Here is a 23,170-nt window from a genome sequence, read left to right on the forward strand (position 1 = left end):
ATGTTTCTAACTCAGCTGAACTTGTTAATAAACCCAATAGCTGAAGGAACTGAACCTATTAGTTCCACACAGAGGAAAGCTAAACCTGCGCTCTGATGGAGAAGCCAAAAGTCTCCATGGAGAGGGTGCTGATGGTCTGATCAAATAGTCTGTGCCTTCTGAGTGACCCTCGCTTGATACAAATGTGAATGTGGTAATCTTGTGACACAGCTTCACAATGTTCTCAAGCTTATTGTTGTTCTTGACACTTAAGTTCCCAAACCAAAGCCAAAATCATTGAAGAGGTCAGAACAGACTCAATAAAGGAAGAATAAAACAGTTTCATGACAGTTTGTCCACATTAAAGTGCCTTAATTTCCTTAAAAAGAACAGTCTTTATCCTTCTTACAAATAAAGTCAGTATTAACCTCAAAATGTAATTTATTGTCAAGGAAGGTCCCTAAGAATTTATAGTAGCCTCTAAATGCATGTGTCCCGAAAGCAGATCTGCATCACTATATTACCTTGGCAGTTTATCTGACGTTCTCCGCAGGACACGATGCTGCCAAATTAACCTTGGGGCCCGGTATTCAACACCGGTGATGTCAACATGTACCTGACCTGACCAGGGTCCACGTGTGCTCAGAGCACCTCGACAGCCCCTCCCCCGGTGGATAATGCAGCAGCACCCCCCAGCACTTTTATTGTCTTGTCCTCTGAGGCCCAGGGTATTGAGCAACACTTGAGCTGTGCTGTGCTTCGTGTGCTCATTGGGCACCCATTTAATGGATAATAATTGACTGACCACATTATATGTTATGCAGAAGGCACTGTCACATGCCAAGTACCTTCAGATCATTCATAACTAGAATTTAAAATGATTAAATAAGCTGGGCATGGAGCACAAGCCCCCACTGCCGATCACTGTAGGGGTCTGTGCTCCTGGCAGGCAGCGATGCTCAGAGCCCAGAGTTCATGATGTCACCAGAGTATATACTCCTCCTGCTGGTGGCCAGGGTCATTACAGGGAGAATATTTAAAATCAAATAAAAACAGACAAAGAAACCTTGATATCCATCCTCTCCTTCGGTTCACGTTCTGCTGCTTTCATCTTCGTGTCTAGAGATTCCAGCAGTTTTGTTACAGCGGCAAAAGCCAGGCGTTGTAACAGTGTGCCGCCACACCCCCCCATGCTGTTTGTCCCTCTGCTACACTGCCCCTGAAACGCACACACTGCCCCCCCCGCAGGCTGCACTGCTGCGTTCACCTGCAAGACCTTTCACGCGGATTACATTTCACTTGGAAAGTCCTTCACAATGGAGATTAAGTATTGTGTGGAAGTTGTAGTGAGTGTTTTTGTTTGTTTTTGTTTTTCAAGTAAAGCTTAGCTGACTGAATATGGGGGATGAAAAGGCATTCCACACGAGAGAGGTAAATGCTTTGAATAGGAAAGGTTTTTATGTTTATACACCTGTTAGAAAAAAATGAATATTTACACTTTCATAAAAATGCATAAAAAACAAAACCCACACCCACACGGTCAGCCACCCTCCCGTGTCAGGACGGATTCGGACACTGTGCGCAGGTGTGGAGGGAACACAAGGCAATGCTGGAGACTCAGCTTCAGAAAGTGCTTTGTCACGGAGCCAAAAACTGGCAGCAGAGTTTCTTTGATGGAATTATTTTTAATTTAGTTTTAAATGTAGTGTGATGTTTTTAATTTCCTAACTTCCGATGTGGGTGGCCACGTTCGCCAGCTGCCGGGGTGTCCCACACTGCAGGACTGCCCCACAGGCCGTTGTCAACCGATCGCACCAGTCAGGGGAAGAGAAGCAGAAGGTCTATTTTACCACCAGTCCAGCAGGGCTGTGCACGGTTTGCCCCGGCCAGCTCACACCTGCCATGCCCACTGAAGGGGGCCCCACGTGGGCCCCAGCATTGACCAGGCTGGGCGCTAGGGACGGCCCTCCTGAGAAGTGCACTGGCCCTCCAGGCTGCACAGAGGGGAAAGAGTAGCTGCCGTGGTGGCCAGGGGTTGGGGCAGAGGGGCTGGAGTGCGCGTGCCCACAGCAGCCTCCGTGTCCCGGCTGGCTGCCCGTGTTCTGGTGGACTGTGTGCCCATGACCGTGAGCATGATGGGGTGCAGGAGGGAAGTAGCTGCCCGGGCTGTAGGGAGAGTTCTGCCAGCCCTCATAGCTCTGGGACAGAGACTGCTGGGGCGGGATGGCCGACACAGGGGCGTAGACTTGGACTGGATAGGAACCGGCTGCCGGAGTGAGTCTGTGGGGGGTTAGGAACATAAATCATCACAAAACACACATGGACAGGGTGGCATCGATGACAAACACGCACTGGGTCGTAGTCTACGGAGAGTTTCACACGCATCCCATCACATTCAGTCAGCTATAGACTAGCTCTAGACTAAACCACAGCATATTTTTCCCCTGACCACAGTGCCTGTCTGGAGGGTTCTCAATACGTACGGTTTATGCAGAGCTGTCCGCCTCTCCTGCACCGACGCGGGGACATAGACCGCCACTCCCAGCCTCCTCAGCAGCCTGAAGGGCACCGTCTTATCCAGGACACAGGCCCTCGTCTCGGACACGTCCAGCAGGAAACACCTGCCCACTCCATCTGTGCGCACAGCTCGGGTTAAAGGCCAACGCCTGGTCAGTGTAGATTCATTTCCTCTTATGATCATTATTATTTTGATTTATGTTCGATGTTTTGTTTTCTTGTGTGGTTTCCCTGTCCCGTAACGGTAATTCTCTTACCATCTGTGGCTGCGCTGTGCTGTTGAGAAAGTTTGTACAACTGGATAGAACACCTTCCGTTTAAAATAAGTAAGTAAAATAAAATCCACTGCTTGTTAACACTCATCTGATGTTGAACAGGAAACTGCCCTGTTGACACAGTTTAAAAAGTCCCACATACTGGGGCTGAAGTAAGTACATTTTCGAATTTGAACACTAAAAATGCCCTTTTTGTGTGGATTTGCATAGAAACTGTGGATTCGATTCTCAATAGGAAACCAAGTTGGTGAGAACTGCAGCTGGAGTTTGTAAAGAGTTGGTACAGATCTGTGTACTTGGGCACTGAGGGAGTGGAGCAGAACCTGCAAAAGGCAGAGGGAGGTAAACAAAACCAACAAACTGATGGGTGAAAGGATACAGGCCTGTCCCACCAGGACAGCCACGAGGTTGCAGAGGAAGCTGGCACCGGGGACGAGTAGCGAGGCGAGGAGGAACAGCCACGGCAGGGCGGCGCGGGGCACGTTCACCCCGCACAGCAGGGCCCGGCGGATCCGTGAGCGCACGGTGGCCATGCCCACCATTGCGAGGGTCACGGGCAGGAGGCCGCGCACCGAGCCGCCCCCTGCCCGGCCGAACAGCAGCAGCTCCAGCAGGGCGTGCAGGAACCCGGTCCACCCGGAGAGCAGCAGCAGCAGGCAGCAGAACCGGGCCGTGCCCACGCTGCGCTCCAGGCCGCAGCCGAACAGACACAGTGCGCCGGCCTGTAGCAGCAGCAGCCACGGGTCCGTGTGGCAGAAGGAGTAGGTCACCAGCTTGTGCACTGCAGAGGAGAGGAGCGGGGGGTTATCTATTGAAGCCCCTCATCGGGTGCCAGACCTGGGGGGTTTCACCCAGAAATCAGAGGCAGCATGAAGGAGGACTGAACAGGTAGACCTGTCAATCACACAGACACGCATGCAATCTTCAACAGAAATGAACACGTGACCAATTTAACTATAAGCTGATTGAGAACAAAACAGTGTCAACCACAACTTTGATATGTCCTAGTGTACCTCTTTCTCCAGTACAAGTAAAGGCAAACACAGTTTCAATACACGCCTACCAACAATCAAAGCACAATGTGGTTCAGCCAAGAGGAAAATGACATGCAAAGTGTGCAATGGCATATTACAATCATGTTTTATTGTTTTTCTATTGTCAGTTGCACCAGCATGCCCGGGATCCGCAGTGTCAGACCGTACCGTGCCAGTCTGCGAGGGCGCCGGGCCCCAGGCTGAGCACCTCCGGAGCGACACTGAAGCGAGCCGTGGCGATGTACACCGCTGCCGATATCGCGACGGCCAGAGCCGCGCCGCTCGTCAGCTCGCCCGCCGGCAGCACCTCTCTGGCCCTGTGCAGACACTGCCGTAGGAGCTTTGTCGGGTCCATTGCCTGTGTGTATCTTTTTTCTACTAAGCACAAGTCATAAATTACACGATTAGGCAGGATGTTTAAAACTGTGAGGCGACTTCTACACCCGATATCAGGGGCCGAATAAACTTTTACTTAAAGGCACAGGTTTTCGGTCACTAGCTCACTTCCGGCAACATTATTTTAATCTGCTTCCTACTTCCGGGTTGTGGACAATGGCGAGGAACACGGCGCACGCGTGTTTATGGCTCAAGTGCTTCGAAGGCTCTTACTTACTGCCCTCTATCGGTACAAGGCACTCAATACAATAAACCATATGAACTAGATCCTCTTTATAAGGAGGATCTGTGATATGACGTATTTTTTACTGCTGATTGACTATCAAGGAAGGGGATTTGGAGACCATTGTTGTCAATTGGATTTGCAGTGTTTTCTATCGATTGTAAATCAATATTATTGTTTCGGTATAAAGCATATGTTTGTTTATTAAAATTAAGCATAGTTTAATCTCTTCTTATAGGTCGTATTTACTTTCATAAGCTACATTTAGCAGTGTTTATTTCTATATGTAGTATTTGCCGCACTTATTTTATTATTATCACTCAAGATGGCCGCCCTCATTCTCACTCCAACTCGATTGGTCAGGGCAGGTCAACGTCACCAGAAGAACTAGAGCGCGTGGAATGTGCCATAGTGTGAAACTCAGGGGGGGCACCATAATACAATTATAACTTTAACATGTACTATAAAAGATAGCGCACAATCAGATAAACACATACACCTCCATATGTACACATGTCTGTTAACATGCACATGTTGTGTTGTGTGTTTGTGAGCGTGTTACTGACACACAGGCTCATTACAGGCATCGCACCCCCCTGTGAGCCGGAGGGTGGTAGCGGCGGGAAGCGCTGGCAGGGTCGGAGTTAATAAGGTCCGCAGTGTGGTTCCGTCGCGGCCGTGTTTCCCAGAGTCGAGCAGGCGGGACAGCGGCTTTTACACGCAAACTGAGCCATGGCGTCGGGTAAGACTTGCACTGTTCTCGCCGAGTTTCTCTGCGCGGCGCTGGGTTACACAGGGGTTTAACAGCCGCCATGATTTCAATTAGACGTGATTGATTCCCCAGCATTGTGTGTGTGGTGCGAGGAGATTGGACCCTTTAAAGTACATTTCCCCCAGTCAAATCCACAAGCCCGGCCCCCACACTGCGGGCGATGCCCCTCTCCAGACCCGCGCTCGGGTGTCCGTGTGCGGCCGCAGCGGCACCGATATGACGCATCTTGCAATCTGAGTTTCCACGGCAGGGAGTCCGCCATTTTCGAGAAGCGGCGTGCTCTCGGGGCCTCCTGCTCCGGCGCGGGTCTCTTGTCCGGCCTCTCGAAGTCCGAGCCGACGCGGGTCGAAGTTTTTTAATTTATTATTTATTTTGAAATCGCCCCCAGAAAGCGCTGAAATGCCCCTACGTGTGCGCATGTGCGCCGGGCCACGCACAGCGGTAAACAGGACGGCGTTAAGAGGGGCAGCTGATCACACTGGCGATCAGAGGGGGGTCTGTCCCCTGTCTTCACTGACTCTTTCTTTTGTTTGCTTGTAGATTCTGGCTATGGTCAGCCCGGTGCACAGCAACAAAGGTATTTGGAGGGAGGGAGGGAGGGAGGTGGGGCGGCTCAAAGCAGCCATTGTAATTGTGTGTGTGTGTATAAGGGGATGTTGCCTTTCACTGCCCAATTCATGCATTTCTCACCATAGCTCTTATTCGGAGGTTATGATGCACAGCGAGTTTGGATGGGACTGCACAGTTGCCCGAGCTGGCCGTCCATTACCCGCTCTAAAGTCGCCCTGGTCGTCCATTGGTGGCCACTGTTTTGTCAAAGCGCCTCCATGCACGCTGTGCGTATCGCGTCACGATGCTGTGCGTAGTGCGTCACGGCACTGCGAGTATCGCACAGGAAGCACGGGCCACGGCGGCCAGGGCAGGTGTTTCTCCCACAGACCCTGGAACTGTCGAAATTGAACTAATGCTTTTTCATAATCGCTGCATTTTGAGAGGATTTGACCTCAGATGCACTGCGGTTGCCGAGCAGCTGGGTGTAAGAATAGCTTTAATGAAGAGCAATGGGTATGTTAATGAGTGGAGACCTTGCTCCCTGGATGCACTAATTTACCCAGGAAGTAGAGGCGGCAGCAGGACTTGCACAGGAATGATCACTGACCTACTTTTAAGAATCAGTTCTGGTGAGATTTGTTGTTGGCAGCTATTACTCTGTATTGGGTGCATGTTTTCAAAGCTGTAGGTATTCCTCTGGCTGCAGTGATTCTTCAGGTCCTTGGATATTTGAAAGCCTTTCATGTCTTTTGTTGTGATTTATTTTCAGCTATGCATCATATCCTCCACCACCGACCCAGGGCTACCAGCAGACTCCACAGGTAAGCGAGTCACATGTGAAGACGGGCTGCGTCCTGCTTTGTTTTCATAGTCTTTAAGATGTGCTTCATAGTTGACAGTCGCCACTCTCCCTCCGAACACTGCACTCAGCCCTAGTGAAAAGATTAAGAATTAAGAGCATCCAGTGCTTTTATAATGGAGGTTGGGCACTGTACCAGTATTTTTTAATGATAAAAATGACCGGGAGAGAAGTATGTATTTATGCACCCCTTCCAGTCGCACAAATAAAAAAAAAATTAACGTCTAAAATAACGGAAAATCAAAGCTATTACATCAATTGTATCTTATGGTAGTACAAGCAGGCTTTCTCGTACATGTTCGCAGCTTAAATCTTAAATGCCAGATGTGCTATTGAAGTTCCAGTGTCTTAAATGCCAGATGTGCTGTTCTTATGTTCCAGACCTACGGTCAGCCTAGTGACGGCAGCTCTTCCTATAGTCAGAGCTACGCAGGCTATGGATCGGGCTACGGCAACACTCAGCCAGGTATGCTAGTCTCCACCTTTTTTTAATCCCCTCAGTTATTGTTGCCAGCTTTCTGCTCATCCTGGTCATGTCTTCTCTGCTCGTTCAATTAGCGGAAAGTTTCAGTCAGACGGCACAGCCCAGCAGCCAGGCGGGTTACGGACAGCAAGCATATGATGCCTACGGACAGCCGAGTGCTGAGCCTCCTACAGGGTAAGAAATACGGCATTGTATGAAAGTCAGTCAGCTCTATGGAGACCTTCACCAGCTTTTTAGATCCTTTCACCGTAGTCATATCTTCTGCACAAGCGCTCGTGTTTTTGGATGATGTTGAGGTTGGCACATCGGTAAAGCGGTTTGTGTGCGAGACCCAGACACGTCTCATTTGCAACTGTGTAACCTTGCAATCTGCTGCTTTGACACTGGAATGTATTGAAGGTATGGATCGAAGCCCCCGGCATCCTACGCCCAGCCGCCTGCCCACGAAGCACATGCACCACCCTCAGGAGGATCGCAGCACCGCAGCTACGCCAGCCGGGGCTACGATGGTAATTGTCTGTTCTGACCTTCTCCTCTAGACGATGCTCCTTGTGAAGTGCACTTCCTGTAAACTGACTTGTGTGGAGGTCCTTTGCGTAGCGTTTTGACTTTGCCCGCCTTGATCCTCGACATGGTTGTGTCCTGACAGGATGGTAGTCTTTAGATGTTAAACAGCAGAGCCTTTGACACCGAAACCGACCGGTGGGGCAGCTGATTCTGAATGCAGCTGTCTTTCGCAGGTGATGCTGCTCACGGTGTGAACAGGTATGGGGGAGAGGATGGGAGCTCAGGCCAGTCTGATGGGTACAGGAGCCGAGGGCGCGGCGGATATGACCGGGACGGAAGAGGCCCCTCATCTGGTATGGGGTAAGTTGCAAAGCGCTTCGCCCTGACAGGTACCTCACCAGCTTCACACGGTCCTCAATGCATGCTGGGAGCTGCTCATGCTGTGTGTCGGGAAGCTGAATCGAACCCAGGAGCCCGGCCACACCCCTTTACATCTCCCCCCAGTTTAGAATCTGGGACAATAGAGGGTCACACTGTACCAGTTTAGCAAACACCCTGGAGCTCCAGTGACTGTTGGCGTGTCGACGCCTCAATGTGGAAAAGTCACCCTTGTCCTCCACACAGCTCAGTGGCACCCCAGTGCCCTGGGGGGTGCGGACAACGGCAGGCCAGATAGTCTAGATTGTGCTAGTGATTGAGATAAGAAAGAAATGTAAAATTAGTCTCAATATCCACAGAGCCCTTGTTGCTTTGATGCGTCGTCTTGGAAGTTCACAAACGCCTAGCCATACTCTGATGTATTTTCAGGAAGCTAGCATTCAATTGATCCTTGAACTCAATACTTGGGGAAATTTCAGTCAATCAGCTTCTCCAACACAGCTGGGTGCCTCCCCCCCCCCTTCCCCCATCTCCCTCTTCCTTATTGGAGTTGCTGTAGAAAGTGAGGGCCGCAGGGACACTGACAGGCTTTTGAACGGACAAAATGGAACCCAATGTATATGTATGGCATCGGCAGAGTCGCATTTTGACGATGGACACCAATTTAATGCAAAGGACTTTTCACTTGACAGTCGATGCTTTTAGTTCTGTGTGGGAGAGCGTGTGCCAGTGTGGTGTCCTGCTCCATCCCCAGATACAGGTTTTGTTTTTGGATTTTGTTTCCCATTGAAACGCCTCAGGCCTGCCCTACAGTAGCCCATGTGGGCTTCTCTGCTGCTCCACCAGTAATGTGCGTCACGTGTAAAACAACCCAGATTTTTTTTTTTTTTTTTTTTTTTATAAATATAGTTCCAGACGTGTGCACTCGCAGAGAGGCCTTGTCTCTGTATTTTAGATCTTTGACCCGTACATTCTCCTATTGCATTCAACCCAGTGTGCCTATAAAGATTGTTCTTCGTCCCGTTTGGTTAGTAATGACATCTGTGCTCCTGTCTTCCTCAAAGATGGATAGTGCGTTACTCACTGTAACCCGATTGAGGCTGGGCACCCAGTGCGCTCCTCCGTTGGTTTGGCAAGACAAGTAACTAAAGTGTCAGCCCAAGTCTTTATAAACACACCCTGGGGTCTCAAGCCTGTTCTCGGCTTTGTGGGATTGGGCTCGGGGGGTCCACACCTCGCAGTGCCTGCCAGCTCACAGGTTAATGGATGCTTGGCTAGTACGTCCCTGTAAGTGTTCTTGAGGGTATGCATTTCTGCAACCCGTAAAGACGACTGGGTTTTAAAATAAACTATTGGGGTTGCGGGTTAAGTTTTGGGGCTCCACTGTTTTTGAAGGGAAGGGCAGAAGTTAATTTGAACCCGTCTGCTGATGTACTGGCCTGGCTGGGGCATAGAGGCAGACCCCACTCCCCTCGAGTGTGCTCGGCGCCCCCCAGGATTATACTGGACTTCAATAGGGATCAATGAAACTTGGCTTCAACCAGCCTTGTGTTGCATCTCGATTTCAGGTTTTTGGTTTAAATGGGGTGGAAATTCACTTACAAGCTACCAGACATGCACAGAGATGCCTGTGGAAATCTGGGGGGGGGACAGTTGCTTCTGAATGCACCCCCCATTTCCAGTAGTGGTTGTCAAGATTCATGACATTCCCTTTTACTCTCCTGGCCACACAGCCTCCTCTCCATCAGTAATGCAAACCTGTCTGGACACGAGATCCTTTTCACATTAATTCCAACTTTGGAGTTGGCAGAGGTTTCATATTCATCCCTGTATAAAATAATTGGGAAGGATGCCGTGCAGTTTGCCTCATACAATCATTTGCCACCTGCACACATTGTCTATCAAGGTGTGGACGAATGCAGGAGGCCTCCTGCGTGTTCTGCACACATTTCATGGGGAACAATCCTCGTAGAGTGAACCTCAATCGCTTTGATTGTGCCGGTGATGTTTCAAGACCTCTAAGGGGTTCTTTGTAAATTGTGTAGCAGTGCCTCATTGGTGAAGCGGTCGGCCTGAAGCACAGATGGGTGTTATTGGTCAACTCCTGATTGGACCTTCACTAAACATGCTTCATGTATGTTAGGCTTAATTGATGTGTGCACAGTGAACTGTACAGGCAGGTTGCACGAATAATCAAGTCCAAGATCCCATCAACCATGTCCACAGCCCTTTAGACAGTTAATGAATTTACTGCAATTTATAATCATGTCCAAATTGTGCACAAAAGGGTGACAATGTGTCAATAAAGACATTTAATTGGGTTTTATTTTCTTCCTAGTAAAAACTGAGGATTCAAATGCTGTCACTTAATCTGGTTCCTTCCTAGTGTCATGAGTGTACTGTCTTATTACGTGGACTTCAATGTTTTATCTGTTAACGTGGTCTACATTTTATGCTACAGGTTTCAGAGTGAATGAAATTAAACTTCGACCTCTGCTATAGAAGCTCGTATATTCAATTCAAAAAGAGAAGATAGTGTGTGTGTGTTTATCTATAGCCTTCCAGGACAATCTTGTAACCTGCTGCATACCTTACACCTTAAGAGGAGTGTCTGAGTGAGCTAGCTGCTAGATGCAGAGATTTAAATTTACATCTCTTACCTGCTTCTATGTTCTGATTTGTCACTTCAAATCAGCATAAATGCAGGTTTCTGGAGGTTAATAAAGTCCCAGCTCTCCCTATCAGTCCAGAGGCTCTGCGAGAGTGTAGACCCAGGGCCTTCCTGCTGGATAAACCCAGACAGGCTCAGAGAATTGGCCCATCCTTCTGGGAGCACTGTTTCATTCACCATGTATAAGAGAGGCAGCACAGAAACAGAGCCCCGAGCTCACATGTGACATTAAGGGAAGCATCATTTCTTCAATTTTTCCTCTGCAGAGGTGGGGACCATGGTGGCTTCAAAAATTTCGGTGGTAAGTGATGAGCATCAGCCCTGTTTCAGTGGAAATTCTGTATTATCAAAGAGACCAGCTCTTAAAAGCCGCCAGTTTCTTGTTGCGTCCCAGAGCAAGGCACCCACCTGTTGCAATAGTGTTTGTTCGTCTGTTTAATGCCCTTGGGGATTCCTTCCACTTATTTCTTTAAACCATAAAGCTATTAATACTGAATACGCTTCATAATGGTACTGTTGCATGATGAGATCAGAAGATGACGAATTGTAACCCACCCCCACCCCAAAAGAAAAGAAAGTGGATGATGGCCGTGGAGAAGGAGCTTGTTGTAGCTGAAGGGTACTTGGTGGTTTTAACTAGACTTCCCAGACTGCGCAGGCTTTGCAAGGGTCTAGCAGACGCTGCAGCTCTATAACAAGTGGTGCACAGATGCCTTAAACTGACCTTCATGTATTGTTTAAAACACTAGCAAAGACTTATGGGAACTGTAGGTGAGCGGTGGAGCTGTGCTGTTTGTGTGCTGGTCTCTGCCCACTCATCATGCCCCTCTTTCCTGTGTGCTCTCTTTCAGGCCCCAAAGACTACGGACAGAAATCTGAGTCAGGTGAGCTGCCCGTTCCCAGGGTCGTGGAACAGCTGGGTCCGCCTCGGTTCAGCCGCAGGTTCTAGGTGCGGCCCGGCTGTCCCACTGCACTTAGCACATTCTCCATTTTCAGGCTGGTGCTTTCAATGGTTTCCTCTTGTAAAGTTTAAAGTAAAACACGATGCACAGTTTGTTTTTCCCCTCCTTTGAGAGCTTGTCTAGTATTCCAGAGGTTGTTGTACAATTTTATTAATCTGGTAAAGCATTGAAGCCCGTTGCCTAAACTGACTGTGCAGTGCCCTTAACATCCCAGTTATCATGCATAAGAACATGAGACGGTGTCCAATCGAGAGGAGGCCATTCGCCCCATGGTGCTTGTTTGGTGTCCATTAATAACTAAGTGATCCAAGGATCCTATCCAGTTTTCAAACGCTGGATGCTTCATACCGATTGGCCGGTCGAAGTGTCCATCTCTTCCCAGTAAAACGCCAAGCCCCCGCCAGCTCAAATGCCCGCATGGTAAATCACACAGGGTGTTGTGTGTCTATAGGTGGCGAGGACAACTCGGACAACAACACAATCTTTGTCCAGGGCCTGGGCGAGGATGTATCCCCAGACCAGGTGGCGACGTACTTCAAACAGATCGGCATCATTAAGGTGCGTTTGCGGTGAGAGGGAGAGATGACTTTGAGTAATGTGGCACAAGCTCTGCGCTGTAGTTTTTACTGCTGAAATTAACACCCTTCTGCCCCCCCACCCCCATGTCTCCCTCAATAGCTGAACAAGAAAACCGGGCTGCCCATGATCAACCTGTACACCGACAAAGCCACGGGCAGACTGAAGGGAGAGGCCACGGTGTCGTATGAGGACCCGCCTTCTGCCAAAGCGGCCATCGAGTGGTTTGATGGTGAGCTCGGATATTCGAACCCGTCCCTGAAAGACCTCGTTGACCGAGCGTCGCGTGACGGGAGCCTTTGTCCCCCGATCTTACTTTCCCTTCCCAGTTCAAAAGGAGCGTTTCTGACTGCGGTTTTGGCATTTCGTGTCCTTTTAGGGAAGGAGTTCAACGGGAAACCGATCAAGGTGTCCTTCGCTACGAGGAGGCCCGAGTTCATGCAGAGAGGAGGCCGCGGAGGGGGGCGTGGAGGTGAGACTGTGCGCCTGTGTGGTTTTTGAGGCCCTGAGGTACAATTTCAATTAAATGAAAAACCACTTCAGCGGTAACTGCCTCCATTTCACCGGCTCTACACCTCTGGCCTGTGTCTGGTGTTTTTGACTGCTGTGGCTCCTTAGCCCTGGCCGGTTCTGACCTGTCTCTCTGTCCCTGCAGGCTCCCGGGGATATGGTGGCCGGGGGGGGGGTGGCGGCGGCGGCGGCGGCTACGGTGGTGGCCCTGGTGCGGACATGAAGGGAGGAGACTGGCTGTGCCCCAACTCGTAAGACTTCCCTTGCCTATCCCCCCACCCCTCCCCTTGTGTACGTGTAATCCTGTGCCGGAGCGTTTTATTTGTGTTTAATGGTGGCTATTTATTTTTTCTTCTTGGCAGATCCTGTGGGAATATGAACTTCGCCAGAAGGATGGAGTGCAATCAGTGTGGCACCCCCAAGCCCGGGGACGGGGGCTCAGGTAGGCTTCAAGTCCGGTACCGCTGAGAAAGTCCTTAAAAGTGTGGCTGTGGGAGATGGTTCATCTGAGCTCGAGTTTCTTTGCTTTTCAGACCGTGGCGGCCGGGGGGGGTTCGGAGGCGACCGGGGTGGATTCCGGGGCCGCGGGGGCTTCCGTGGCGGCCGTGGGGGTGACCGCGGTGGGGATCGCGGGGGATATGGATGGAAGATGGGAGGACGGTGAGTTTGTTAGCCTTCATAGGAGTAGAGCCGGTGCTGATGAGAGAGCCTGTACACGTACAAGCTCCCTAACGCCAAATTCACAGTCTGCCCTGTTCCTCTCCCCCCCGCAGAGGCGACAGCAGAGGGGAGCGGCGGGAGCGGCCGTACTGAACCGGGACGACGGGCATCCCAGGGGTTCGGTGTGCGACTTGCCACCCAGCCCTTCCACCGTCGCCTCGGCCCGCTGGCTGCACAGGTGCGGCCCCTCGGAGTGGATCATCGCTGAGCAGCTGCTGTGAAAGGACTGTCTGAGGGGGGGGCGCATTATGTAAAAAAACATTTTATTTTTGGGGGTGAAGATTCTCGCAGGTTTAGATGTGCAACATAAGGTAGACTTGTACAATTGCCAAATTGCATATTGTTTTGTAATACTGAATAAAGTGTTTTACTTCACACGGTTTCTTTGGCTCGTATGAACCGGATCAGACCTTCGCTGGCAGGAATGGGTTCTGCGGGGGGAGGGGTGCAGGGAAGTCCTTCTCTCACTAATGGTTGTGAGGTTCACAACTGCGTCCCCTTGCAGTCCGGGCTGTACAAGCCTGGCCTCAGACGGGCACCTGGAGATCAGTCGAGTCCAGCCGTGGCAAAGTGGTCCAGTGCATTGACACAAACCATGAGCGTTTCACAGGTTTGCTGGGTGTGATGGAGCAGATGGGTGACATGCCTGGAGCTCCGGCAACCCATTCCAGCGCCACGGTGCCTTCTATATTCCCGGCTTTGTGTGTGTTGATTTGACATCTTTAGTAGTAGATGTCTGTGTCTGCGCTCAGGGGTAGACGCTCGCTGTGCCAAGGTGGGGAGAGTCAGTCTTCACACTCGGGCCGGGCTCGGGCGCCTCCTGCAGAGCCTCAGCCCCGGTCCTTACACGAGTCTCCACACCCTGGGCTGCCCACTGAGCTCGGCTGTGCGTTCCTGCTGGACAACCCGCCAGGCATGCCGGTGTGTAGTAACCGCAGCAGTATACAGTGCTTGAGCTTTAACCTGCTGTACCATGAGTTCTGTGCATTTTAGATTCAATCCTTGGTAGGAAGTTGGTCTTGATTAAATTGCTAATGGCAGAAGTTTGTAAGTTGTTTGTCTGAAAGGTAGGATTTGAACTTAAAGGCATCGCTTAGTGCGTTTTGGACGCCTTCCATCAGGGCGAGGGGAGGGATAGTTTAGACATGAAACTGTTCCGAGACAGTTTGCGCAACAGAGGTTCAGTGCCGCTGCAGCCGCTCCCTGCGTCCCCTCCATCGGGGGAAGTGTCTCCGCCGGGCAGGCCCCCGTTCCTCCCTCAGGAGGGTGGGCGGTTCAGAGGAGAGCGAGGCTGGGACGTCCCGTAGTCTCCAGAGCCCCAGTGTGGGATGGACGGAGCCGGCAGAGAGCAAGTAAACACGGCGAACCAGAGGACAGAGGAGGGCGATGTGGGTGTCTGTGCTGGACGCGAGTGCCAGGGTTTAGCGGTCACTGGTAGCGCGTAGTCCGCTGTCGCTGCACAGATGCGTCTCCGGCCCCGAGGGGCGCCCTGGCCGCCGGGGCTGCGGCTCCTCCTCCCGCTGCTCTTCGTGACCAGGACGCTCAGCTCGCCGGTGGCCGGCAGCCGGGGTGCGCCGAGCGCTGCCGCGGAGGTAAGAGCATCGCCGGGCGGGGTGGGTCTCTGGACACACCCGAGTACTGAAGACACCCGAAACCGCAGGGATTCGCTTCATTTTTAAATAAAATACAGCACGATAAACCAGTTAAAGACATCTCATCTTCTCTAATTAGTCTGAGAAGAACCTTTTTTCAGTAATACTTATTGACAGCTAATAGTCTTTTGCATGTATATTGATGTGTTTGTGTGCGCAGAGGCCCGCAGGTTGCTCCAGCCGTGCGTGTTTGTCCCGCAGGCCCGGGGCTTGTGCGCAGGAGCTCATTGTGCTCATTAGACGCTCCTGCGCACTCGCCGTCATTCACCGGCTGCAGGCTGACAAGCCGTGCTGACCGCCAGGGTCTCTGGACATGAAAGCATGGCGTGGCGTCTCCCTGTGGCGGCTGAGACGGACTGTCGCCTCTCCAACAGTGGCCCCTGCCTCTCTGCGCCCGGTGTCTGTCTGTGTCCTCGGCGGTGCTGCCAAGATGCAAATGCTGAGCCTGGCTGAGAAGGACATCAATCCTGGTGGTTCAGTGTTTGGTGTGTATGTGAGAGAGAGCGAGGGATAAACTGTGTGTGTGTGTGTGTGTGTGTGTGTTTGTCTCCAGAGTGTCTCCCCCTGCACACACAGTTAATCAGTACCAGGCAGAGCTTGTTGTTAATCATTAACCTCCATATCAGCCCCAACACCGCAGCCTCTCCAGTACCCCCCCTCTGTCTCCACGACCCAGTTTGTCTCTGACTAAACAGAGCCAGAGCTGTGCTGTCTTGTGAACGTCTTCATTCAAGGGCGGCTGCATGATATTCACGGGACCCGTTTGGCTTCCTGGAGGCTGTGGGCCCTCACCAGTGATTAAGGGCCCTCGGTTTCAGTGCGTGGTTCTGTGGGACGCCTGTAAGCGGGCAACGTTGTGTTCGGCGACGTGCTTCTGTGTCCACGCCGGCTGTTTTCTGAGCAATGTGATGAATTTATGATGTGGTCTGTGTGCGGAGAGAACTATTTAGTAAAGGCAGCCTCGATGCTCTCTCTCTCCCCTCAGTGTGCGTCTCTCGCTCCACAGCTTGGCTTGGCGCTGCTGTAGGGTGTAAATAACAGCCGGGCCGGTTCCAGGGAAGAATTTGGATATCGGATCTGTGTTGACAAAACATTCCCCAGCGCCCTGCAGAGTGCCGACGGCGTGCACTGCACAACTGTGTGTGTCAAGAAATGGGGAAACTGAGATACAAGTGATGCTGAGCCTTTTTTTTGGTGTGTGTGGTGGGGGTATCTGTTAAGACCTGTCACTGTGGTGAACTCGGTCTCTGTGCCAGCGGGCCACGTGCTCTGGGCAGCTGAGCGGCTGCAGTGGATCAGTGTGCGCACTTCTGTCAGCCCGAACACGCTGCGGGGGAGCCGTGCCGCGGCATGCTTGCGCCTGACAAGTACCGTCCTGCTCGGCCTCGCGGCGAACGCACTCTCTAATTCCAGGCTGCCAGTAGAAATAGCTCTTGTGTTAGTCACAGGGAGAGCCCAGGCATTTCTTTAATGCTTTGTTTGCTCGATACCAGGGGTGTGTTGCCGTGCGTATCAAGTCTGCCTCTTGCTGCCAAACTGATCAAGCAGGAGAGCAGCCGGATGACTTGACCCTCTCCTGTTCGTGTTGCTTCTGTGCTCCTCGTGCGTGTCGTGGTTTGCACAGCGCAGCTCTGGAGAGCGGAGAGCTGTGTGTTTTATGTCTTATTCTGCTCATTTGTCATGATCATGTGGAGGTGCTGGTTGTCAAACAGAAATTCCCTATCTTTGAGTTTTCCATTCTGCTCTGGGCTCTATTAATAGCTCCTGAGAGTCAGAGCTTGACGTTTCCCGTGACTGTCAGTCAAGGGGGTCCGCAGGGAGGCGATGGCTGCTTTCCAAGTGGAGGATGGCGCTCTGAAGCTGCAGGTGTTCGGAGGTCGATTGTGCCGCATTGTTGGCGCTCGGGGGCTGGGCGTCGCCGGCTGCAGCGTCACACCAGAGCCCTGCCCCCCAGCTGTGCGAAACAGCTGTCCTCCTTCCCAGGCTGGAGCTCCAGGATGTGGTATACCTCCCCCCAAAAAAAACTAAAACACACATTCTCTGGAAGCAAATTCCCGCAGCATGTTCACACTGCACGGTGCAATTGGTATTGTCCAACTCTCTAATGTCTTGTGCCATGCACCCTGGTAAAACCACAGGTACCTTGGTAAAACGGGAGAAAATACAGGTACAGTAGAGATGATGCACCCTGTAGAAAACCACAGCCGAGCCAAGTACACTCACTGCATAACCTGGGGGGGAGGCGAGCGGGCCGGTGCCATTTTGGGTTGCGCAGGTGAGCTGTGCTGGACTTCTGTTTCAGGGCTTCCTGGAGAAGTATGGATACCTGGACCAGGAGGGCCACCGGCACGACGTGGCGGAGGTGACATCAGCAGTCAGGTGCGTCAAAACCGCCCCCCTCCCCAGGACTGACACTGACCGGAGGGATATAGATGCAGGTGGTTAAGTGAGACTGGTTCACTGCTCCTTGACAGCCAGGGCAGGTACAGCTCAAGGAGCAGTGGCCAGTCTCACTCCACGGTCTGTGTGCTTCTCTCTCACGCAGGGAGTTTCAGTGGCTGTCTCACCTGCCCGTCACCGGGCGCCTGGACAGCAGCACCATGCGGCTGATGGGGGAGCCGCGGTGTGGGGTGCGAGACGGCCAGAGTCCCCGGGCCTGGGCCCAGCGGGTCAGACGGATTGTCTTGGGCAATGCAGCTACGCCCAACACACGCCAACGTAGCAAACGCTACAGCCAGCAAGGTCAGGGCCGCGCCCGCCGAGACGTCACTGTTCCGCCAGCAGGGCGGCATGAGAGACAGTACAATACAGGTTTATGAAGTGTCATTTTTCAAAACCAGAACTCGAGGCACTTTAATTTAGGAAATAAATACATATCAGTATATGTGTGCTGGCATGCCTGTCTGTGTGTACATGTATAAGCAATAAAAAAGGCAAACACAATGTTAGGGTATATTGACAAAAGTGTAGAATTGAGAACAAGGGCAGTGATGTTCAGACTGTACAATGCACTAGTTAGAGCTCATCTGGATACTGTGGACAGTTCTGGGCTCCACACTTCAAGAAAGATATCGCTGCTCTAGAGGCAGTTCAGAGGAGAGCAACCAGACTTATTCCAGGTCTGAAGGGAAAGTCCTACTGAGAGACTGAGGAACTGAACCTTCTCACCCTGGAACAGAGGAGACTACGTGGGGACTTGATCCAAGTCTTCAAAATCATGAAAGGCATCGACCACATCAAACCAGAGGAGCTTTTCCAGATCAGCAGGGACACACGCACCCGGGACACAAATGGAAATTGGGCTTCAAGGCATTCAAGACAGAAAACAGGAGACACTTCTTCACACAGAGAGGCGTCACAATCTGAACAAACTCCCCAGCGATGTGGCTGAAGAGACAATTTGGGAACATTCAAAAACAGACTGGATAGGATCCTTGGATCACTTAGTTATTAATGGACACCAAACGAGCACGATGGGGCGAATGGGCTCCTCTCGATTGGACACTGTCTAATGTTTCTGGAACGCCAGCTCGGCGAGAGAGGCTTGGAGGCCGGATGTGAGGTCGGATGCTGATGCACTCGGTGATACAATCCTGGAGGGACTTCAGAGATGGCAACGTGATAGAGCTGGACCTGCCCACAGCACTGCCAGCCCCGGCCTTTGAGACAGGATTCCTGAGACAACAGAACAGCCAGCACAGAGCCCTTGTTTCTTTGACTCCCATCCCTGCAGTCATGTAGACAGCTGGGAGCCTGAACTCTGCTGTACTGATGGGTGTGTTTGGGTTCAGGGTGTGTGAAGGGGGCTGTGTCTCCGGCTCAACAGGCCTCTCGGACGCTCCTCTCACTGCCCTGTGAATTTATCTGGAATATCACTGCATTGACTCCTGTGGCTCGAGGGAGGAGAGAGGTCCTCAGGGGGGAGACAGAGGCAGCGACGGCCAGGTTCTCATGCTCCGTGTCGCAGCGCGTGGGCGGCTGTGTCGGCACAGTGAGCTGAGCTTATTCTTGGGGGAGATCGCTGAGCCAGATTGCCGAGTCCCTTTGGGAAAACCCGGGGCAGGAGGCCGGGTACCACAGACAGCCTGGGACGTCCCTTATGGAAGCAATTAGAATTCCAGCCCGGAGAGACGGGGGGGGTGTAAAGAGCTCCAGGAAATGCTCCAGATTCCTGATAGCTGGATGCACAGAATGAAATAATCACACCGAAGGTCATTCTTCTTCGCTGACTTCACTTTATATTCGGCGTTGATCCTGGTCATCCTCCTCTTCCTCCTCTGTGCCGCAGCTGGTCAGAGACTCGATGTACAGTCAGCCCTGCTGTATTTGGCTCTGTGGAAGGATGTGCGATGAGGTCTCGAGAGTGGAGGGAGGTTCACAGAGTGACGTGAAGCACAGGCAGAGACACGGTCCAGGAGTAGAGTCCGGCTGTGTTCTGCTGTGATGCCACACACTTGCTTGAGAGCAGCGGGATCCTGTGTGCAAGCAAAGACTAACTTATTTACCCGTGTGTGTGTGTTTCTGTGTGTGTGTTCGTGTGTACGTACATCTGTCTGTGTGTGTGCGGTTGTGTGTCTGTGTGTCTCCTCTCTCTGCAGGGGAGAAGTGGTACAAGCGCCACCTGTCGTACCGGGTGGTGAACTGGCCGCGCCTGCTGCCCCCGGAGCAGGTGAGGCTGGCGGTGCGCTCGGCCTTCACCCTGTGGGGCAACGTGTCGGGGCTGGTCTTCCGTGAGGCGCCACTCGGGCCCTCCGACCTGCGGCTCGCTTTCTACGAGGGAGAGCACAGCGACGGCCTGGGCAACGCCTTCGACGGCCCAGGTGAGGCAGTGTCCAGGTCCATGTTTGTTTACGTTTCTCCAGATGAATCACGCGTGTTTCCGGGAGATTTGGTGAGTCTTGAGTGTCGGAGACCAGTAGTTAAGTGTGTGTGTGACCCCCTGCTCTTACACAATCGTGTAGTCTGACTTCTTCACAAGACAAAAGACATACATTCAGTGAAATCCGGTCATCAAGTGTGAGCTGCCCGCCGTTCTCAACACCGTCCTTCTCCTGCAGGGGGTGCCCTGGCCCACGCCTTCTTCCCGTGCCGCGGCGAGGCGCACTTCGACCTGGAGGAGCGCTGGACGCTGGGGGAAGGGAAGGGGCACAACCTGCTGGTGGTGCTGGCGCATGAGATCGGGCACACGCTGGGGCTGCAGCACTCGCCCGTCCGCAACGCCCTCATGTCGCCGTACTACAAGAGGCTGGGCGCCGCGCCGCTGCTGGGCTGGGATGACATCGCCGCCGTGCAGCAGCTCTACGGTAATGTCCCGATCTGTCTCTCTCTGTCCTCGGGGGGTCTGTGCCAGATTATCCTGTGCCTGATTGGATTGTGAAGCTGTGGTGAGGGAGGGGAGAGCCGGCAGACGGGGGCGTGTGTTCAGTTGGGAGGCGGATTCGTCACTCCGAACCGCAGCGAGCCTCTCTGCTGCCAGTCTCTAACCCCCTGTCCCCTCCCGGCCCGGTGTCTTGTAGGAAAGCCCCCCAGTGGGCGGGTGGTGCAGCTGCCTGGCCGAGCGTTCAGTGCCCTCCTGCAGGACTGGCATCCTGGGCAGCGGGGGGCGGCTCAGGACTCTGGAACGGCCCAGCCCCAGTACTGCCATGCCTACTTTGATGCCATCACTACGGGTAAGAGTCTGGCGATTCTCACGCCCGCGCGCCGCCTGATTGGTCACTTTAGGAAAGAAGGAATAACTGTAGAAAACAAGACGTGCTCCTGATCAGTTTCTCTGTGCTGGTTTATTCATGTCTGCTCATTCTGGTACCTGTGTGTGTGTGTGTCTGTGTGCGTCTGGCAGACCTGGATGGCTCGGTGCTGGTGTTCAGAGGAGGACAGTTCTGGACGGTGTCAGCCGGGGGCAACGTGAGTGCCGCGCAGCTCCTCCAGCACAGATGGCCGCAGCTGCCCCCTGCCATCGAAGCGGCGGCCGTCTCCCCCACCGACGGCAAGATCTACTTCTTCAGAGGTATGCATGCTGCGCCCCTCCCCTACCTCCCCCCCCGGGCCACGGTGACAAGACGCCGGGTCGCCCAGCCTGACTCTCCCCTCTGTTCTCCGCAGGTGGACGGTACTGGCGCTACACGGGCGGCACGCTGGACACCGGCTTCCCCAAGAGGAGCAGCCTGGCGGGGCTGCCCAGACACCCGGACTGCGCCTTCTACTACCCCCCCCTGGGCCGCATGGTGCTGCTGAAGGGCCGGCGCTACTCCGTGCTGAACCTGCGCTCGCCGGGCCCGGAGCCCTACTACCCCCGCGGCCTGGCCGACTGGAGGGGGGTCCCGCAGGGGGCCAACGGGGCGGCGTGGCGGCCCGACGGGCAGCTGTACTTCTTCAAGGACCGGCTGTTCTGGAGGTTCGACCCTGCCCGGGTGCGGGCGGTCAGCAGCGGGGACTGGGCCCATGAGCTGGACTGGACTGGCTGCCAGAGGTCAAGGGGCACGGACGCCAACGCCATCCACTGACCCCCCGCAGCGGGCTGGGGAGACGGAGCCGGGGGGACAGATGTGCAATCTCGGAGATGTTCCGCCTGTTCACTGTTGTGTTGCTGCTGCTCTCATTTAATTCGGTGTAATCGGAGCAAATATATGTATATATTTCAGATTTTCTATCCTCACACAAATGTGTATTTTTTATGTATAATATAGAAATTGAATCCTGAGCTGCGTTGTTCTGAGCACCTCGTGGTCACATTGTTAAATCACTCCTGCACTTTCCTTTAACAGCCATTGTTATTGTTATCATTTGAACTAAAGAAATCCTGTTCTTGTGATATTTTTCCTGCTGCAATAATCATGTTTAAATGTGTGTATAAATGTGTATACCTTGACGAAAGCACGATGGGGTGAATGGCCTCCTCGGTTGGAAACTTTTTGTTCTTAACTGCTTCATGTCTTGTGTGTTGCTGCCCTCTTTTGGTGGAGGCGCTCCACTGCAGGCTGCGGGTAACACACCTCCTATTGCGCATCATACAGTGCGCAGTGCTGCACAGCTTCAGCTATAAACACGCTTCACACTTCAGCATGAGTTTAATCAGTCAACATATCCCGCTGAATTGTAACGTCTATAAGATCCGACGGACAGAGGCTGCGCAGCACCAGCGCCCACCTCCTCGGCAGGAAAGCAGCTGCTTCAATAAAGCACCAACACTGAATGTGACAGGACGTGTTGCCTGATATCTTTGTATTGTTTCCATATGGTATGCAGGTTAATGGCGGAGTTAGTACGCGAATTAATAGTAGTAGAATTTAGGTTAGCAAGTAATATGCTAATAGTATGTTAGTTAGTAAGTAGGTGTAGTATAATAGCAGGTATGTTCATGATAGTAGGCAAGTTACTATACCTATATTGGAAATGGCCCAAAAAAAAACATCATAACTGCTATATAATATACAAACGCGAGTCCAATAAAGTAAAGAAACGGGGTGGTTGATGGGAATAAGGCATGTCCTGCAGGACCAGGGGCCCAACATGAGGCTGTGAGCTTTCTGTCCCCTACAGGACTGCATTGTCGGGTACTGGGGTACACATTCAGTATGTCCAAGTGTGGTGTGGCATGGTGATCACGTAATGTATAGTTTACATGGTAAAATCGTAGTTACAAATGGTAAAGTGTAGTGTTGTGCTAATTGGTGTCTGAAACAGCCCTTCAGATCGCGGGTTGCCGGTTCAGGGCTCGTTAGAAAGCAGAGACCCGGGATCACATGAGCAGCTCTGTCATGTCTGTCTGTCTTCTGCTTACATACATACAATAACACTGGCAGCCCAAGACTAGGGCTAGTGTGGGCCTGTGGAAGCAGCCATGTCTCCATGTATCAATCAATCACTTGTATTTGTATAGCGCCCTTCACCGGGTAGCCACAGAGCGCTTTACAGACTGGTAACATATCACAGACACAGCAAAATAAAAATATCACTGCAGTGTCATTAGTATGACTGCTGACTGGCGACATCATGCGCTGAGCCTCCCACAGCGGTGTCAATGGAATTGGATTAAAACTCAATTGTTATCGATCATATCTGTACAAAAAGCACAAGACGCGCATTAGGTATCGAGGTGCATCA

At 52.3% G+C, this 23,170-nt stretch overlaps 3 protein-coding genes across 3 annotated transcripts; 2 read left to right on the plus strand and 1 right to left on the minus strand.

The window, feature by feature from the left end:
- Positions 1 to 1,415: 1,415 nt before the first annotated feature.
- Positions 1,416 to 4,349, minus strand: rhbdd2 (rhomboid domain containing 2). The gene is made up of 4 exons (XM_066695906.1): positions 3,974 to 4,349; positions 3,151 to 3,552; positions 2,463 to 2,613; positions 1,416 to 2,259 (listed from the first exon to the last, which is right to left on the minus strand). The coding sequence occupies exons 1-4, from the start codon at positions 4,158 to 4,160 to the stop codon at positions 1,821 to 1,823; spliced, it is 1,179 nt and encodes a 392-aa protein (XP_066552003.1). The 5' UTR covers positions 4,161 to 4,349; the 3' UTR covers positions 1,416 to 1,820.
- A 691-nt stretch (positions 4,350 to 5,040) lies between these two features.
- taf15 (TAF15 RNA polymerase II, TATA box binding protein (TBP)-associated factor) lies at positions 5,041 to 13,790 on the plus strand. Its single transcript, XM_066695430.1, has 16 exons — positions 5,041 to 5,166; positions 5,737 to 5,773; positions 6,518 to 6,569; positions 6,989 to 7,073; positions 7,166 to 7,265; positions 7,491 to 7,600; positions 7,832 to 7,958; positions 10,914 to 10,948; positions 11,499 to 11,531; positions 12,061 to 12,167; positions 12,288 to 12,417; positions 12,565 to 12,657; positions 12,841 to 12,946; positions 13,058 to 13,137; positions 13,229 to 13,355; positions 13,469 to 13,790. Exons 1-16 carry the CDS (start codon positions 5,157 to 5,159, stop codon positions 13,506 to 13,508), a joined length of 1,272 nt encoding a protein of 423 aa, XP_066551527.1. The 5' UTR covers positions 5,041 to 5,156; the 3' UTR covers positions 13,509 to 13,790.
- Positions 13,791 to 14,596: 806 nt separating this feature from the next.
- Positions 14,597 to 22,269, plus strand: mmp28 (matrix metallopeptidase 28). The gene is made up of 8 exons (XM_066695905.1): positions 14,597 to 15,007; positions 17,370 to 17,446; positions 17,613 to 17,809; positions 19,666 to 19,887; positions 20,125 to 20,370; positions 20,584 to 20,736; positions 20,907 to 21,074; positions 21,170 to 22,269. Exons 1-8 carry the CDS (start codon positions 14,879 to 14,881, stop codon positions 21,568 to 21,570), a joined length of 1,593 nt encoding a protein of 530 aa, XP_066552002.1. The 5' UTR covers positions 14,597 to 14,878; the 3' UTR covers positions 21,571 to 22,269.
- Positions 22,270 to 23,170: the final 901 nt, after the last annotated feature.

This window comes from Amia ocellicauda, chromosome 22 (genome assembly GCF_036373705.1).
Source record: "Amia ocellicauda isolate fAmiCal2 chromosome 22, fAmiCal2.hap1, whole genome shotgun sequence".
In the NCBI taxonomy this organism is placed as follows: domain Eukaryota; kingdom Metazoa; phylum Chordata; class Actinopteri; order Amiiformes; family Amiidae; genus Amia; species Amia ocellicauda.